Source organism: Cetorhinus maximus, chromosome 11 (genome assembly GCF_964194155.1).
Source record: "Cetorhinus maximus chromosome 11, sCetMax3.hap1.1, whole genome shotgun sequence".
Classification (NCBI taxonomy): domain Eukaryota; kingdom Metazoa; phylum Chordata; class Chondrichthyes; order Lamniformes; family Cetorhinidae; genus Cetorhinus; species Cetorhinus maximus.
This window is the reverse complement of record NC_135889.1, coordinates 108219030-108237320: the sequence shown is the minus strand read 5'-3', so window position 1 is coordinate 108237320 and position 18291 is coordinate 108219030. Positions and strand designations below refer to the sequence as shown.

Here is an 18291-nt window from a genome sequence, read left to right as displayed (position 1 = left end):
CCATATTAAATGTCAGTTCAATAAGTACATTAAAGCTGCTGACCCCAACTTTCACTGATGAGGACGACACAACTGTTAAATGATAGGCAGGCAAGCAGGAAAAGGTCTTGAATTTATCCTCATTCTATCTTTTCTACAAGCTCTTATTCCCAACATAACGGTGAAACAAATAATTGAGATTTTTCTTTTGCAACTGGTTAATAATAGCATGTTTATATAAAGCCAACATGCAACACTTTAACTCAAAGAAAAAAACACAAATAGCAACAAATTTTATCTTTTATAAACATGTTTTTTTTACTATGCATCAGTTAATATTAATCACAAATTGAACTAATAAATTATATACTCATAAGATGCTGGGAACACAGCCATTACAGAACCAGTGCAAAGTGGCTATTTGAAACCTTCACTATGGACAAGTTTGTACTACTACTACCACTTTGCACCCAATCTCAACTACAGCAAGTTAGAAGGTAATCTAGCAGGTTAAGTGCAATAACTCAGTATATAATGCGATAGAGATGATGACCCAATGCACTTAATGTTCTGCAAAGTAAACAAAGTAAATTCATTAAACCCACAAGATGAAAGATTCCATGCATGATTAAAATATGCCTGTGCAAAGAACTTAAAAAGGAACTTATTCAGATTGAGATCAATAGCTAAGGAAAAGGTCCCTGCGAATTATCATCTGATTAAGTTTATTTTATGAAGTATCACTAAGACAAACAAGTAAATTTACAATCTGTGAATATTTCTTAAAGCCTGCAGACAAGCAATACATGAAATGGAAGCACATGGCTCGTTGTGCTGGAAATCTTCTGAAGTCAAAAAGAATCAAACGTAAACTTAACAGTATTACACACCATTGCACACAAGAATACTACCAGCTATGAAAAAAACTGCAGAACAAAATTACTACATTACAAAAAAGTCAATATTTATCACAATCAACATACAAGAGGAAATACCCAACTCAAATCCTGATATTTGTATTTTGAAATAGCAATGGGCGAGTCAGGATCTGTTATGAGACTCGTGATTTTCAAATCCATCTTCCAACAGAACAAAGTGCAGCCTCGAATGCAGAAAGAATAACTCATGCATTCAGTCAGAAAAGGATAAATCTTTTCTCCTGCTTACTGTAAATGCCAAGTACCACAACGTCTTAATTTTTCAACTAGTTTAAATTCATTTACTTATAAAAATTAAGTTTCTCAATACTGTACTCAAGTTCATTTTTCATTTCACTGGTATGTCTTTTTGATCCTTACAAATACTGAACTTAAACACATCAATTACTGCTAGTAAATTGTGCATTTGACTTTAAACTTATGAATCTCAGTTTGAATTTTACCTTCACCAGTAGTCATATTCAAAAGCAGTCTACACACACAAGCACTGCAGTACTCAGTATTAGTCCTCAAATCAGAGGATTTAGCCTCAACAGCATAAAATTCAACCAACCCCTTCCCCAGTCAGGCCACAGAGTTGCCGTCTGCCAATCAACTGCAAAGTCAAAGCCTCCAGTTTCCTTTCTCTGCCTTCAGAGCAAGGGACAAAAGTCCACAGTGAAAGTTTCTTCCTACACGGTAACCTAGTTCCAAAGGTAGCCTTCAATTTCTATTTGATGGTTTAGAATAGTAACAAGACTTGGCTGTTCCAGAAAATACATGCTGTCCAAAATCCTGTATTTACTTTTCAAGCTCCTACCACTCATCTGCACTAAGATGCGATTCTTGCCTCCATCACAGAAGTTGTAAAGCAATGATAATCAAACCGTATTATTTTTCATACCAACTCAAAAGGTAGTCTTCAGTCTTTCACTCCTGTATGCATCTAAATGCAATTCCCTAGATTCATTTACTTTGATTGACAGGTATGCTTGCTGCATAGCATGTTGCCATGAGTGACTGCACACAAGCACAAAAGACGCAACATAATTGTATATCACCAGAGAGGAAATGTTTGAATGGAGACACCAGCTGATCCTTAATTACACTTACACGCTGGAAAAAGAATCTCTCTCTCTTAGGGGTATGAAGAGTGCCCGCACAACTAAGAGGAAGCAATCGCTCAAAAGTAAAATTCTATATTCACTCAACAACCTCAAATTTAAAATCATAACTGCAGCTTAATAGTTACTAATTGCAAGGCATAAAATTAGGTTAGATGGTCTGCAGAATTGGACCACTTTGCCATCTTTAAGAAAAAGGGAAGTTTAGCCTCTGTTTTACAGCTTCGTTCAAGAATTTTAATCCTCAGTATGACAGTAACCAAACAACTAGAACATTCCTAAGTGTGAACACATCTCTTCAAAATTCTGTTTCCCAGTAGCCACAGAAAACCTTTCCAATGCAAAACATTACATCTGGAGAGGATTTCAAAAAGTAAACAGCAGCAAGCTGAATTTCATCACTCTCAGAAGCCATTTGGTAGTATAGAATTTGAGTATTGCTGAAAAACAACATTTTGTTGAAGGTTTTCATCTTGCACTCATCAGGACAATCACAAGAACACCAATGTCAGGGGAAGCAACAACTTTATACTGTATGAGAAGAGAATGTTGACTGGTTGGCAAGTAGATTCTGATTGGCAGAGGCATTACCATGGAGAATACACCTGATGAGTGCAAGATGAAAGGCTTCGGCAAAATGTCTTTTTTCAGCTATATTCTAGGTGACACCTGCCCTGCATATCTCTCAAAAATTTCCTTCTGCCACTTTTTCCTCAGGAGTTAGCATGTCTTTAATATCAAAAATAAGGCTTTAAACAAAGTTAATTCAAAAAAGATTCATCCATTATTTGGTGTGTTTTAATGCCTTTAATGATGTTTTTACTTGGATCAACAGCCTATCAACAAAAAGCCTAAGTTTGGGTTTAATATCTTTGGCCAGATCTGTTATGCGGTAGTATATTCAGATTATGGCATCCGAGCAGCACAGTGCATATAACTACTCAGCGTTCGACCAGTAACAATCAGGTGTACTGGACAAATTATTTTTCTTCAGCTTTAGCAATATCTGCTCAGTTGTTTGGCAAAATTATTTGAAGAATAGCTAAAGAGTGAATTTCAAAGGCTTTACTTTTGATTAAAAACACTGAATTTTTAAGGAGGCTGTGTATCAAGTGTGCATATGTATAGCAGGGGAAGGGCACAGAAGCGGGCGAGCATGGGGGACAATTTGATGTCTGTTTGTTTAAAAAAAACAACTAATTGAATTTTGAAGGCAACCAGGCTGAGGTAACAAACAGGATGTTGGAAGGGCAAGGAAGAAAATGGGTGGGGGAGAAAGGAGAGAAATAGACTGAGACGGAGGGTCGCTGTGCCTCTGGCCAGAATATATTGGGGGGAGAAACCAGATAGTGGAACAAGGAGTTCTGAGGACACAAAAAAAGAGGTAGGGGCAGTGATGGATGTGAAGGATTGTAGAAGGAAAATTGATAGCGGGAAGATGGAGGAAAGCGTAAGCAGTTGGAACAGGGGTTGAATTTTTCCTGCAATTTCCATTGCAGCATGCAGCAATTGATGGCCCTTCTTCTACCAACACACTGTTTGCCAAAAGGAACGATAAAGACAAAAAGGAAAGCAAAGTTGTGAGATAAGCAAAGAAAAATCTAGGGAAGAGAGCCCCACATAACATTTTTCTTCCTATCACAAGTATATTTTCTCTCCTTTCCAGTCTCTTCCGATCTACAATCACCACTTAAATTTCCTGTTCCTGATAGTCACCTTCGCACTGTGGTGTCCAGTTCCTTTACACCTCCATCAGCCACCAACATGGCCACTCTTTCTTGAATTGAGGTGCAACCGGTCTACATCCACTACCATCCTTTCTCCACCTGGCTGATCCTGCTCTTACCTTGAACATCTTCTTGACTCTATTCATTTCTCCCAAACAAAACATATTGCTCATGTTAGAACCATATCTTAAAGAGCTATATTTTCTTTTAAAATTTGGAAGGACATTGCATTATTTGGGGCCTGACCTGAGGTTTTTTTTTTAAAAAAAAAGTCATAAGTTCACTTTAGTCTGTGAGCAAACATGCCTTTTCCGAGAAATCAACTGACCTCCGCTAAATGACCAGCATGGCAATTGTGGAGAGGTAATTATTTATTTGAACTGCAATTACTTTAATCGTAGGGAAAAATTGCTTTAAAGGCAAAGGCTCTAATGATTTACAGGAAATCACCTGACAGAAATGAGTTATGTTCTGAACTTGTCTTTTTAAACTCAGTTGGGAATGAACTGAGAATGGGAAAAGCTGCCCAGATCAACACTGTGGCTATCAGTATCCAGCTGACAATCCTCATCTCAGTGGATCTTGTCTGCATTTGGAAACCAATGCAAGGAGGATTGATCTAACTCTATTCTCCTTTGTGCTGAAGCTCCGACGGTGAGAACTTTCAGTCATCAATGGGACTAGAGGCCTGTCTTCACGAGGGAGCACCAGATCAACGGCATCAAAACCTTGCAAATTTATCGTGTGCATGCACGTGCATGGGCACTGGGGAATTTTAGAAGGAATAAATAGTTGCACTTTCAGATTACAAATTGTGTGTTAGCCAGTTCTTGCAGCTTGTTTTGAAAAAGAAGTTTCAGTTTATAGTAAATCAATCACTCTAACTAGGCTTCTTTCAATAAACTCAAAAGTCTCTCTTATTCTGTGTTTAACAATAGCTAAAGTAAATAATTGGCCATTTTGGTAAGCTAATTAAACATTTACACTAACATGACCTGTGGCGTAGTGGAGCCAGATAAACAGTGCACTCCTCCCGTCTCAGCTGTAACACTAGGGGAACTCTTGCTTCCACATAGTCCATTGCAGGGCCCTCGACTGTGCCCATCTCATTTCCTGCACTTCTGGCAAGTAAGAGATGGTGCAAGGACAGAAACACAACAGGTTCCCCCTAGTCCCCCCATTCACCCCACCAGCCTCCACACTCAACAAATCATCCGTCATTTTCACCACCTTCGGAGCAATACCACCAAGTACATCTTCCTTTCCACTTTCCTTTCTGCAATCCAAAGGGGTTGTTCCCTCAACAGCACCCTGGTCTACTCTTCCATCATCTGCCCCCTTCCCACAGTTCTTTCCATACAACTACAGGGTATGCAACATGTGCCCTTTCACCTCATCCCGTCCCAAACACTCCTGCCAGGTCAAACAGTGGCATTCAAATTTAGTCTATTGCATTTGCTGTAGTCTGATCAAAACTGGGGAGGCCAAATGTAGATTTGGTGATTGCTTTTCTGAACACCTGAGTTTCTGGACATTTACCACTTGAATCATCTGCCCCACTGTGTTCTACCACTCACTGCAAGTTTGAGGAATGGCACTTCATCTTTCAATTAGGCACTTTATAGCCTTTCAATTTCAGATCCTGCAAGTTCTGTTGTTACCATTCTTAGCTACTCTAGACCCTTCTGTTGTCTCTTTATTTATCCTATTATGTCTTACAGCATCATCTCTCCTTAAGAACTATTTCATTTGCCCCAGTATCTCTAATACGACTTGGTGTCAATTTTTGTTTGTTAACGTTCTGGAGAAGGATCTTAGGACATTTATTACTTTAAAAGGTGCCACATAAATGCAAGTTGTTACAGTGACAACTAGTGTAATGCCCTTCTACTGTTAGGTCACATTAAAATTAAAATTCATTTATTTTCTTACTAATTAGGTATAGGAATGAGGCATCTGAATGATGAGACATTTTTAAAATTTGCTCTTGGGATTTGGGTGATGCCTCATTCTTATACTTAACCAGGAAGAAAATGAACGAATTTAACTTTGCTGTGACATAACAGCAGAAGGAAATGATATCAAATGATAAAACCATGATTTCAAGCATTTAAAATACATAGTCCTACAACAGCATCAGCAGCGTTAGAAAATATAAAATACGAAGATAAAACTTTTCAAATGTCTAACAGCTTCGCATTAGCCTATAATCATTCACATCATAGCAAGATGTGGAATTCTTTTTAAATCAAGAAGTAATAAATGTTTAACTTGTATAACATATGCTACATTTTTCTTTCCATCCAGCCTCTCAATTTTTAAACAGTTGACTGTACATTTCTTTTAAATAAAATATGCATCAACTATTTTTCCAAAAATATAAAATTCAATTCAGCCATGACTCATCCAATCAAGCAAACACACAGATCAAATACTTATGTCGGCTGTTAAAACACAAGCCTGCAACTTTGAATTCAGAATAGTTTCCAGTGATAAAAACAAATGTCTGATCATTGCAAAGGAAAAATGTAATCAGTCATCTGTAAGCTCACCATGATTCTTTAATATGCACAATTTCAAAAACATTTAGAAAATAAGAGCCCAGATTACTCACCAGCTGAAGACAGAATCATATTTCCAGATTTCTGAACCTCATCAAATTTTGCAAAAATTACATTCAGCCTGTTTGAAGAAAATAAATAATGCATTATGAACATATAAAATGGGGGATAAATGATATTAAAAAATCTGTAAGTGAATGTTTTATACATTGAAATGGCACTTCGAAACAAATCAGTAAGATCCTTGAATTCAACAAGTATGAGGGCCACAAGAACACTGTCAAGCACTGCTCTGTTGTCATGAAAAAATTGGTACTAAATTTCAGAATTAAAAAAGTATTGAATGGTACTATTCATAATGTATAAAAATGTAGATTTGGAAAGAAAAATAACAAAAATGTTACAACTGGACTGTCATCTTATGTCCCACCATCTCTATTAAATATATTGTTCATACTCAAGATGGACTCAAATTATTATTCAGTTCCCTTAATGCTGCTCTCAAAGAATAATTATCTAGGGTCATGAGGTTTCTTTTCACTGAACATTGCCTTAACATTTGAACTTTTTTTTCTAGAACAGGCAGCAGACAGACTCAAGTTTAATTGCTATTAATTTATTTTGCACAATTATTTTGATATCTTATCCCTCAAACTATATGTCAAAAGAGTGAAATCAAGTCAGTGTTTTGCACAGGAGTGAAGATTTCTATAGCATCAGGAAACCAATCGTTCTACTAATTTGAGAGTTTCACTTTCACATGCTGTGCTGCTATCACCACCACCACAATAACTGCTCTTATCACTCGTACTGTGAAACAGCATTTCAAAGATGGTTCTGAAGCCTGACACTTAACATTAATATCTGGAAAACAAACTGATCATGGCAAGACCAATTATATTGGAAAATAACTTATGGGTGTGAGGATTCCTGGGGCTTGTGTGATTGTGACAGATTGAAAAAGAAGTTCTGACAGAACTTTGGAATTGGTTACAGGTCATTGCTGCTCATCTCTCTCAGGACTGGTGGTGGCGAACAGAAAATAGGGCAAGGGCCAGCTGGTACAGAAATCTGATCTGACAAAAAAACAGGATAGTTTCTTATCCTAGGTGATTGCCTAATGTCAGTTCCTTCCAATTAGCAGGGGCGATTCATAAGTATAATTGAAGTCCTAGCAGCAATATTTCAATAATATACAAGGAGCAATTATTTCAAAAATGTACTTATATTATTTCTAACTTTCCTGCTATACTGACTGGGCTGTTAATTTGTCTGTTGGTAGGTTGTGGGTAATATGGATGATCTTACCCACTCAGCTACAACTTTGAACATGAATACGCCCTTGGCCTAACAGCTTATCTTGTATCTATAGACAAGTTTCTCAAATTTTGCCAAAGGTGTTATAGTGCAAAATAAAAATAGGTGCAGGATAGACTAAAGAATGTGGTGACTCTATACTGAGCACTTAGTGTGGGCATTGTTAAGGCAGATTGGAATCATAACATTACAAAGCCAACTAAGCATGTTTAAAAGTGTTATGATCTCAGATGAGACCAATAACATTTTTTAAAAATGTAAACAAAATTTTAAATCGCAGTTATTTGCTCAAGGAATGAAGCCATAAGTTTCCAGGATTTAAAACAGAACATTGTGACTATTCAAGAGGAAGCAAAGCAAACACTAAAATTATCTATTCTTTCATCTAACATTCAGAATTAACACAAGTTAAACATGAAGTAACAAGCAAATTATGGTTGAACGTAAACTATAAATTGCACCTTAAAATGGCAGAAACAACCAAGACAGATCTTGAGTATTGCTGAAAAGAGAGGCTTTTTTTGTTGAAGCTTTTCATCTTGCACTGATCAGGGCAACTCACAAGAAAATACTAATGTCAGGGAAACAACATATTTATACTGTATGAGAAGAGAGTGCTGATTGATTGGCAAGTGGACTCTGATTGATAGAAGCATTGGCATGGAGAATGTACCAGTTGCCAGTCTGACAGTTAACTGCCAAGCATTGTTTGAAAGTTAAACCAGGCAGCTTGACTCTGGTTGATCAAGGCATTGCCCTGGGGTATTTCCTTACAAACTGTCCTGATGAGTGCAAGACGAAAAGTTTCGACAAAAAGTCTTTTTTTCAGTAGTACTCATGTTCTGTACTACCAAACAACTATTTACAAGGCAGATCTTATGAATTGGCTCAGCAGTCCACTCAGATTTTAGTGATCATAGTGAGTCACGAAGCCCTTCAAATTTTTTCTTCCTCATGAGGAATTTCAGTTCCTCTCCTTCTAGGAGCTGGTCTGATCCCCAGTCGGCAGCAGCGCACAACCAACCCAAGTTTGATGAGCACAGTCTTTACCACAAATGACACACGTCTGTAGAATCTGTTCAACTCAGTCTGGATGGTGTAGATCCACTAATGTTATGTTCAAGTAACAGGAACAGCTACAGCAACTAACTCTGTTTATTCTCAGATTCTGGATCTAGCCTCCTCCAGCTCGTCTATTCTTCTCCAGTGGGCTCCACGACTGCAACTGCTACTGCCTACCACTGATGCTAATGCTATTAACCTCACTTTGGTTATTTGCTGCAAATCATTCAGGGACAACCCTTCCCTCTATTTAAAAAAAAGTCATAGCAACTGATAAGGTCATCATGATTTTCAATGAGTATACTAAAATTCACCATGAAATCCTGTTAGCCTTAACCTTAGCAAGTCCCAGCAGCAGTATCCGCCTGTGGATTCAAAATCCCACAAAGAGCCCTAATTTTGTTACAACCTAGTTAGGGACCAGTAAATGTTGTTGCAAAGAGGACTAAATTTGAAATCCCAACTATTTACTAAGAGAGTAAAGCCACAGGATTCCATGGTTTCAAACAAATAAATTTTACTATACCAGACTCAACAAAGCGAACAGTCAATATGATCTATTTTGTACTCTTAACATTGAGATTTAACATGACGTAAACATGAATTAACAGGAAAATTGTGGTCAAACACACTACAAACTGCACATTAAATGGCAGACACAACCAAGACAGGTCCAACAATTTTTTTTCAGCAGTCCATCTATGATCACAGTCACAAAAATCCTTCAACATCTGTATCTTCATGAGGGATTTCAGCTCCTCTCTTTCAAGAATCTAGCCTCTTATTTCCCTCAACAGCAGCTCCAACTCAGCCTGGAAGCACTCTTTCAAGCAGACTTCAGCTCAAATTGCCCAAAGACTGCTTCCTCCCCCCACAGCCCTCACTTTGTCTCACTCGGTTGACCAGGCTGCAACTCAGCATCTAACTACGTGCATGTCCTCACCTATCTAGCTATACTAAGCAGACAACCGCTGCTCACCATGGGCTTCTCTTTACCCCAGCTGCCAGCTTCACTGAGCTGACAACTGCTCCTTGCAAGCTTTCTGTAACCCAACTCCAAGCTGCACCAAGCAGCTACTGCTCCAGGGCTTTTCTGAGCCCCAGCCCCCTTAGCAGTACGGAGCTAAGGACAGCACTTCAGCCGCATGGAGTTGACCCTCTTCACCTGCTCCCAACTCAATTCATCGCAACCATTTCCTGTGTCCTGCAGTTTCTCCTACAGCACGACCAGGAGCGGCAGGCAGCAGTGTCAGATTCCCTCAACAGCAATCCTTTACACAATTACTTTTCATGTAATGAAACAGGGAACCTGCATGGCATGCGTGAAAATGTATGCATCTCACCCTTAAGGAGTTCATGTGCTCAGTTTAACTTTGATTTATCTCGTAGCTGTTTGTGGGATCCTGTTGAGTGGAATTTGGCTGATGTTCCTACATTACAACAATAACTACTTTAAAAAGAGCTTCATTGGTTATAGGGGAGTCTTGAGGTCTTAAAGTGCTATATAATGCAAGTTCTTTCTTTTACAACTAACAATTAAACACTATTTACAAAGCTCCTTCTTACATACTAAAGTGTAAGCACTTTCAATATTGTACAACAAAAAGTCCATTTTCCCATCTCTTAGTTATTCTGTTGGATTGTACTAAGTAATTCAATTATCCAACTCCCAAAGGCCTTTTCAATTTTATTCAAAAGTACAGTAGCATTAAATGCTTAGTATGGTTTTCAATTGGACAGTCGAAAGTTTGAAGAAGGAGACACAAACATCATATGTTTAAACTAGCAAAGGTTGAACAGCGTATTAATTTTTCTTTTCTTCCCCTATTCAAGATTCTGTGCAGTTTCTTAAGTATGAAATCAGATTGAGCCAAGAGATAGAACCTGGAACATATGGTGAGAACATAATTTTTGCATTCCCAAATACTGTGAACATATTCCTGATCCTGCTGCCCCAGTGGTCAGATCTGGCCAAGCAATTAAATATTATAACCTTGTTTGCCAAGCTATGCTTCCTCTTGGACTTAATACAACAATACAGAATTGATTGACAGTTGCTCAGTTTATGCCACAATCTGGCCTCTACAAATGTGCAGATATGTAGCCAGGCTGTTAGTCCTTTATAAGATCATAGCTGGGAGCAACAGACAAGAGCTCTCAGCACATATTGTCGATCTCTATATTGATTTCAGGAATACAAGAGCTGCTACAGCTGCACTTCAACATGCCTCATCAACCCAGTAAGTCTACGTAGAAGATCAATAGCAAAGCTTCATATCTCAGTTATTGAGCCAAAGAAACTTGTGGGTGTGAGCAGTGCAATAGTTTTGAACTCCAACTCTACATTATTTTGTATCTTAAAAAAAAACTAAACTCAGGAGGTACAAATAAACTAATGCAGTGCATTATAAATAATAACAGAAAATGCTGGAAATGCTTAGCAGGTCTGACATCAACTGTGGAGAAAGAAACAGAGTTAACTTTTCAGGTTGATGACCCTCACTCCACAAATGCTGTGTGACCTAAGTATTTCCAACATTTTCTGCTTTTATTATACGGTCGGTCTTGCAAGTTGCCTTTATGAAAATAAATCATCAACAGAAAGCACAATAAGAAACAGATTCAACAGGTCAAGTGACTAATCAATAGAAATTAACCTGAGTGCTATTTGCAAACATGTGCATCACTGCTTTGCAATTCACTAGAACATGCAAAGTAATTAGTATCTCAGTAAATGGAACTTTATAGTGTTGGTTTACCATATCCATTTATTTGGGTTTGGCTAATCTACATAGGATGCACAGGAATGTGTGCAAAGATCATAATGGGACTTCAGCAGGACTGTGGGTTTGAGGTCAAGGGACAGTCTGCCCTCTATCCTTTCACAACACGTTTTTGTTGAGTCATGCACAATGAATGTAATTATCTTTCAACTTTCTTGACACAAGAAAGCCCCATTCATCATGTCTTCCCCACTGATAACCACTTTATCAGCTTCAACAACATTGCTGTTACAGTTTTAAAAAAAACACCAACTTCAATTTTCAACAAATTAAGACAGAACATAATCCACTCAAACACTGAAGTTTTTAAACAAACACCTGATTTTAACAGATCCCTGTTCAAGTCCAGTGTAACTCTATGGTAAGGCCCACCACCACGTCATAAATGGATTTTCAACTAGCAATGTTATGCAGGGATTATAAGGTAAATTTGGAAATTTATTGGACTAGACCCTTTGTTATAATATTCCACTTCCTGACTATACACAAAAACAGATTTTGCAGGACACCCAAAATTAATCCAGAGACTGAGCTTCGGCTAATCAGAATTGTATCAACAGCAAATGTGGCAAAAATAGGCAGCCATGGTGACTGTAATGTTATCTGTTGCTGTGAAAAGATTACCTCTTCACAAAGCAATGCCAAATAAAACTTGTGTGATGGGCAGTTCTTGCAGACAGAACTCTCACTCAATATACCCCATGATCAGCAGCCTGAAAGAAGAAGTTGGCTCAGTAATATCATTGCGGTGTGACACATTGAGGATCAGTAAATCCTTTTATAACAGATTGTGTGATGCGAAGCCCACAAACAGCACGACCTCCCAGTCCTTCCTGTCCTCTATCACGGAGGTCTTTGATGACCATTTCAGGAGAGTCTGGACAAACTGCAAACTCTGTTCGAGCTAAGGCCCTAGAGGAGAGTAAAACTCCCGGAAACGACAGCTTAGCAGCTGAGTTGTATTCAGAAGACGGCAACATCGTCCATCAGATCCGCTGTCGGTGTGCAGACTGATGAACATCCGCGACCAATTCGAAACTGCCTTGGAGGACAAGGTAAATCGCAGCAAAAGCAATGCCATGTTCTTTGGGAACTGGGCCGACCTATCCTTTGTCCCCTTCACCGTCAGGTCAGACTGCCTGGAGGTGCTGGGGATATGGCTCGCACTAGGAACTGGAAGGAGAAAGTAGCTATGGTCAGACAAAAACTGGGTATGTGGGAGCGATGCTCCCTCTCCATTGCAGGCAAGAACCTGGTCATTAGATGCGAAGTGACCTCGGGTGTTGCTGTACATGCAAAGGTCTGGTCTATTCCTCACTCCTGCCCAGTGACAAAATCAATCACCCTAGTCATCCTCCACTTTATCTGGAAGTCGAAAATGGATTGTGTTCGCAAGGGATACAATGTACAAGCCTCTAGCAGGGGGGGGGGGGTAGGGGAAAGAAAAAATGTGTCCAACATCACCCTCATCCTGATGCCCCACTTTGTGTGCAACTGCATCAAGCTGTGCTTAGACTCTCTGTACACAAACACCAAGTGGCACTACGCGAAGTTCTACCTGTTCCCAGTGTTGCAACGGATGGGTCTGGCCACTTTGCCGCGGAATGCTCCAAGTAGTTGGACTGTGCAGTACCACCTAACTCTCGTGGAAAAGTTTATGTGGAAAAACAACTTTGACCACAAGTCCATCAGAGGCAGTGGTCTGCACATAACGGTCTAGAGGTCTTGTGCCAAAAGGAGGAGGTAGATCCTGTCAGATGGTTCAAAGTCATTTGACAGATTGCCTCATTGCCAGAACTTTCAAACAAACACTAAGACATAGCTTGGCTGGTGGTGAGAAAGGTCCTTCCTGTTAGATCCTTCCTACATGACTGGAGTCTCAACCCCTCTGCACATTGCCATCTAGGTGGCTGTGGTGGGGAACAGGCCACTGTTCACCTCCTTCAGGAACGTGCCTTTGCAAAGGAGATCTAGAGAGAGATGCAGTGGTTTTTGTCAAGGTTCATCCCGAGCAGCTCTGTGACTCAGGACTCTGTGCTCTTGGGTTCTTCACAGGGATGCACACCATGGTAAACATCAACTGTGAATGAAGGATCATCAACTTGGTGAAAGATGCTCTTTGGTCTGCTCGCAATATGCTGGTCTTCCAGTGCAAAGAATTGTCCTAGACCGAGTGTTGCAAATTGGCACATTCCAAGGTTGAGGACCATGTGCTGAGAGACGTACTAAAGCTTGGGGCAGGGGCACAATGGGGCAAGGTTGCTGGATAATGCCTTTCAGCCGTAGTACACCGAGGGGCTGTAAAATTTGTAGAACCCCTTGGCTGTATGCCTGACACTGAATGTGCTTTGTGAATATCAAGGATGGAATCATCCCAGGTTTGCACCAAGTGAAGGTAAAATGATATTTTACCCTTTAGCTGCGATGACAGGTTTTCACGCCTTTTCATCCCAAACCCGCCACATTACTTATGCATTCCTGGGAAACACGCCATTTCCATGGTAGGCAGGCTCTCATTCTCCACCATGCATCACCTCGCTGCTCCATCATGCCAGGTGCCATATTTAAAGTCAGCTGCATGCACACATCTCAGTGCTTCCAGCTCACAACTACTATAGGGAAGATGTCCACAAAAGGCAAAAAGACTGCAGCCCCCAGATTTAATGATGCATCATTGGAACTCCTCTGGCCTTATGACAGGCAGCAGCATCACTAATCCAGCATGGCAGGCGGTGGTAGCAATGGTCAGTGCCAATGATACACAGCAGAGGTTAGCCATCCAATGCAGACAGGGTATGAGTGACCTCATCCGTACAGCCGGGGTAGGCAACCATTTCATCACTCCAAACTCTCTCACTCAAGCCCATCACACATTCACTGGCATCTCACTCACTTCCAGCTCAATGGATATTACAACCCATTCTCTCATACGTACCCTCACATGTCCATCTGGTCTCATCTCCTCTGGAGACTACCTCCTCAGCCCTCATCATCTTGAGGCCACTTGCACAGATCAACATGTGCCCCCACACACACCCTGGAACATCCTCCTTTCCCAGCACAGCTCTCGTCCTGCAGCCTCTTCCCTTACCTGAGGCCACTTCTCCCCTTCTCCAAGCAAGACCTCGCCCTGCAACCATTAAAAAGCCACCCACAAATTGCTGATCTGATAGGTAAAGACCTACCCGTGAGCCCCCCTAAAAGTGTGTGGTGCCATCTGTGAAGCCTGGTGCTGACCGAAGCAAAGATGGCAAACAAACCTTGAAGCCCTGAGCGAAGTGCAGCCCACCAGGCGCACAACACTTATGTGCTGTTATGAAACATGGATGTGTTTTCCTGCTGACAAAGGCAAATGATCCAGTGGGGGGGAGGAAGAGAGAGAGGCAGAGGCAGAGAGAGAATGAGTCCAGCGGGCTGGCCTATTAATGATATGGAGGTATATTACAACGAGGTTCCCGACATCTGATGGCAGGAAAGGCGGCCCGCCATCGTCAGGCTGAACGGATGATTGCTAACTGGTTTCACATCGACGTGAAACCGATTGCACCATACTGTCCACTCACGCCAACAATCATAACCGATGCTGGCGGGCGTGGAAAATCCCAGGCTAAGTATTGAAATTTATTGAGGCACCTCAAGAGGAACATGTTGTATGAAGGAAAGTTGAATTCTATTGCACTTGCTGTAATTTTTCAATTTGAAATGTTTTGCCCTCAGGCTGTACGCCTAACATGGAAAGTATATGGTAAATATCAGGAGAATTACATTGTATAGAGGCACCTAGAAGTGGAACATGCCATATGGAGACAAGTCGAATTTTACGGCTCTATAATTTTCAAGTTGAAATGTTTCACAACGTACTTTCACAAATTTTATGAATCAAGTATATTTCTGAAAAAAATAACACACATGGAGCCATCAGCTCGCATCTTTAAATTATTTTAAAGCAGCTTTAGATCTACACTCATCACATAACTAAAAAGTGACAAAGATTTAACTGATTGTTTGCCCGGTTTAACCCGAGTGGCTAACCAACAACCAAATTGAGGGTAGCAGGGTAAGAGGGAGACAAAGGAGGAAATACACCGACAGTTTAAGGTGTAAGATTTGAGGATATCCCCAAGATGTTGACTGCTTTCAAAGACCACAAAAATTGGAGAGCCACGATCGCGGAGTTGTAAAACATGGCAAGTGTAGAAGAACCATCAATAGCAGCATGAAAAATTAACCCAACATGTAACAAACAACCAAAGAACAAATATTTAACTTGGTAAGCTGGATCATTAAATGCAGCATTAATAATATTTCAGCTATCAAATCTAGGTTTTTAAAATATTTTCTGCAAGTTTGCACACTCTTAAGAATGTGGTTTAATAGATGCATGCTACAATAAAGGTAGATGCAATGTGGGCCATGCATAGCAAATTCTACAGATTTGGGTGATAGATGTTTGGTAGCTGGGTCAATCTTAATCATGGAGGACTGGGGACAGTTGTCGCAAAGGCACAAAAGCTATTATTCACAGAAGAGATTAAAATAACTGATCTACAATGACCGGATCAGTCACATGTACCTTGAATTAATTAGTGTCAAGTTAACAACACATTTAGGGAATAAATCTCAGTAAAGAGACCCCAAGGCCTCCTGCCTCCAACATTTGATAAATTAAGAACGACGTTATCCAAAAGGCACCTCTCCTACCTTTTGAAGATCAACTTAAAAACCATGAAATCTGAAAAAAAGTCTCCCACAGTTCAAAGTTTAGCAAAATAAAAGGATGCTTCTTGGCACTTCAAGAGATGCCAGACACAAGTCCACCTGCACACCTCATCAAGCTCTTCACCTTTCGTTTCCTGGACAAAGCCAGAAAACTGTTTTGAGCGGTTTATATATGCTGTGCAAGTTTTATAGAATAATAGAATGGTTACAGCACAGGAGGCCATTCAGCCCACTGTGTCTGTGCCAGTTCTCTACAACAGCAATGCACCTGGTGCCATTCCCTATAACCCTGCAAATCTCACCTCTTCAGATGACGATCCAATTCTCTTTTAAAAACCATGATTGAATCTGCCTCCATCCCACTCTCAGGCAGTGCATTCCAGATCCTAAACTTGCAGTCAGTGCATAAAGAAGTTTTTTTCTCATTGCACTCTTGCTTCTTTTGCCAATCACCTTAAATCAGTGTCTTCTGGTTCTCAATCCTTCCATCAATGGGAATAGGTTTTTCCCACCTGCTTTGTCCAGAGTCCTCATGATTTTGAATACCTCTATCAAATCTTCTTTAAACCTAAGTCCCTCTTCTCGGGAATCTTTACTGCACCCTCTCAAATGTGTTCACATCCTTCCAAGTGTGCTGTCCACAACTGGACACAATACTCCAGTTGAGGCTGAACCAGTGCTTTATACAGGTTTATCATAACTTCCTTGCTTTTGTACCCTATGCCCCAATTTATTAAGCCAAGAATCTTGTATGCTTTTATGGAACACACTCTCAACTTGCCCTGCCAACTTCAATGATTTAGGCACATATATCCCACAGTTTCCTCTACTCCTGCACCCACTTTAGAAATGTACCATTTATTTTATATTGTTTCTACCCCGTTCTTTGTACAGAAGTGAATTACTTCATACCTCTCTGCATTAAATTTGATCTGCCACTTGTTTACTTGTATGGACCCCTTTCAGAATAAAGTGTGAAAGCTCTGATCCTAATCCAGTAAATCTATAGATGTTTCAGCTCATCCAGCTGATGCAGTAAATAAAAATTACTCAAAAGTCACTCATGCATTCCCCACAATGACCAAGTATAGGGGCATATAGAATTGCAAATGGCAGCAAACAGGAAGACTCCAGGTTGAAAATAAACACATTTGCTTTCTTTTTTAAAAAACAGCCTTCATTACCACCTTTTCAATCAGGCATACAATGCAATACTCTTGTGCATTCAAACTAAATACAGAATCATTAAAGCTTCCTAAAAGGATTAAATTAGCTCTCTACATACAGAATTACTAATTATTACCCTGTCATCAATGAAGAGTGCTAAGAGACTACATTTAAAGGTCTCGTTTGTTTTTTTTTGACAGAAAAACTCAAGGCTTTCCATTTAATTAGCATGATAATAATTCATAAGATCATTGCAGTTTATGCTACAGGTTTCAAAGTTTTGTATTTTGAATTGTACAATTTGGAAATTTTAAAAGTATGCTTGAAAAAAAATGTCATGTGGTAAATTTACAACAAGGAAGATGTGATCTGCATTCAAATGAAGAAGAATGAGGTACAATTATCCTGTGTATATTTTTGAGCCTTCCTTCTAAACGCAAACTTTTGATAATGGATTTTCTCTCCAGCTTTTCCTCCTTCTACACATGGCATTACAAATGTTGATTCTAAACTTCAAACTAACAAATGTAATTATTTTATTCACTTGAACAAAATTACCAGAGTTTGCTATTTCCTAGATATATTAATTATATTAAACCAAACCTGGTGGTTAATAATTCCAAATACCAAAATTCTAGGGAGAGGGAAAATTTACACTGATGCAGTGGGAAGAGGAGCTAGTGCAAAGGTGGAACTAACACACATTATTGAACCAAATGAGGGGGGTACTTCATTATGGCTGTTGAAACGTATTCATTACACAGTTCCAACTCTGGCCATCATTAGTGTCTCTACAAACAAATTTACCAAATGCAACAAATTAAAATTTATAACTGGAAAAACTCAGCAGGTCTGACAGCACCTGTGGAGAGGAAGACAGAGTTAACGTTTCGAGTCTGTATGACTCTTCATCAGAACATTCTGATGAAGAGTCA

General features: G+C 39.7%; 1 protein-coding gene across 4 annotated transcripts in view; it reads right to left on the bottom strand.

Annotated features, from left to right (window-relative positions):
• clasp1a (cytoplasmic linker associated protein 1a) overlaps positions 1-18291 on the bottom strand; it is a 316093-nt gene that overhangs the window by 202336 nt on the left and 95466 nt on the right. For all 4 annotated transcript variants that reach the window (XM_078552573.1, XM_078552570.1, XM_078552571.1 and 1 more), the window contains exon 8: positions 6362-6429. In XM_078552573.1, the coding sequence (XP_078408699.1) occupies positions 6362-6429 (68 nt within the window). The remainder of the gene's footprint in view (positions 1-6361; positions 6430-18291) is intronic.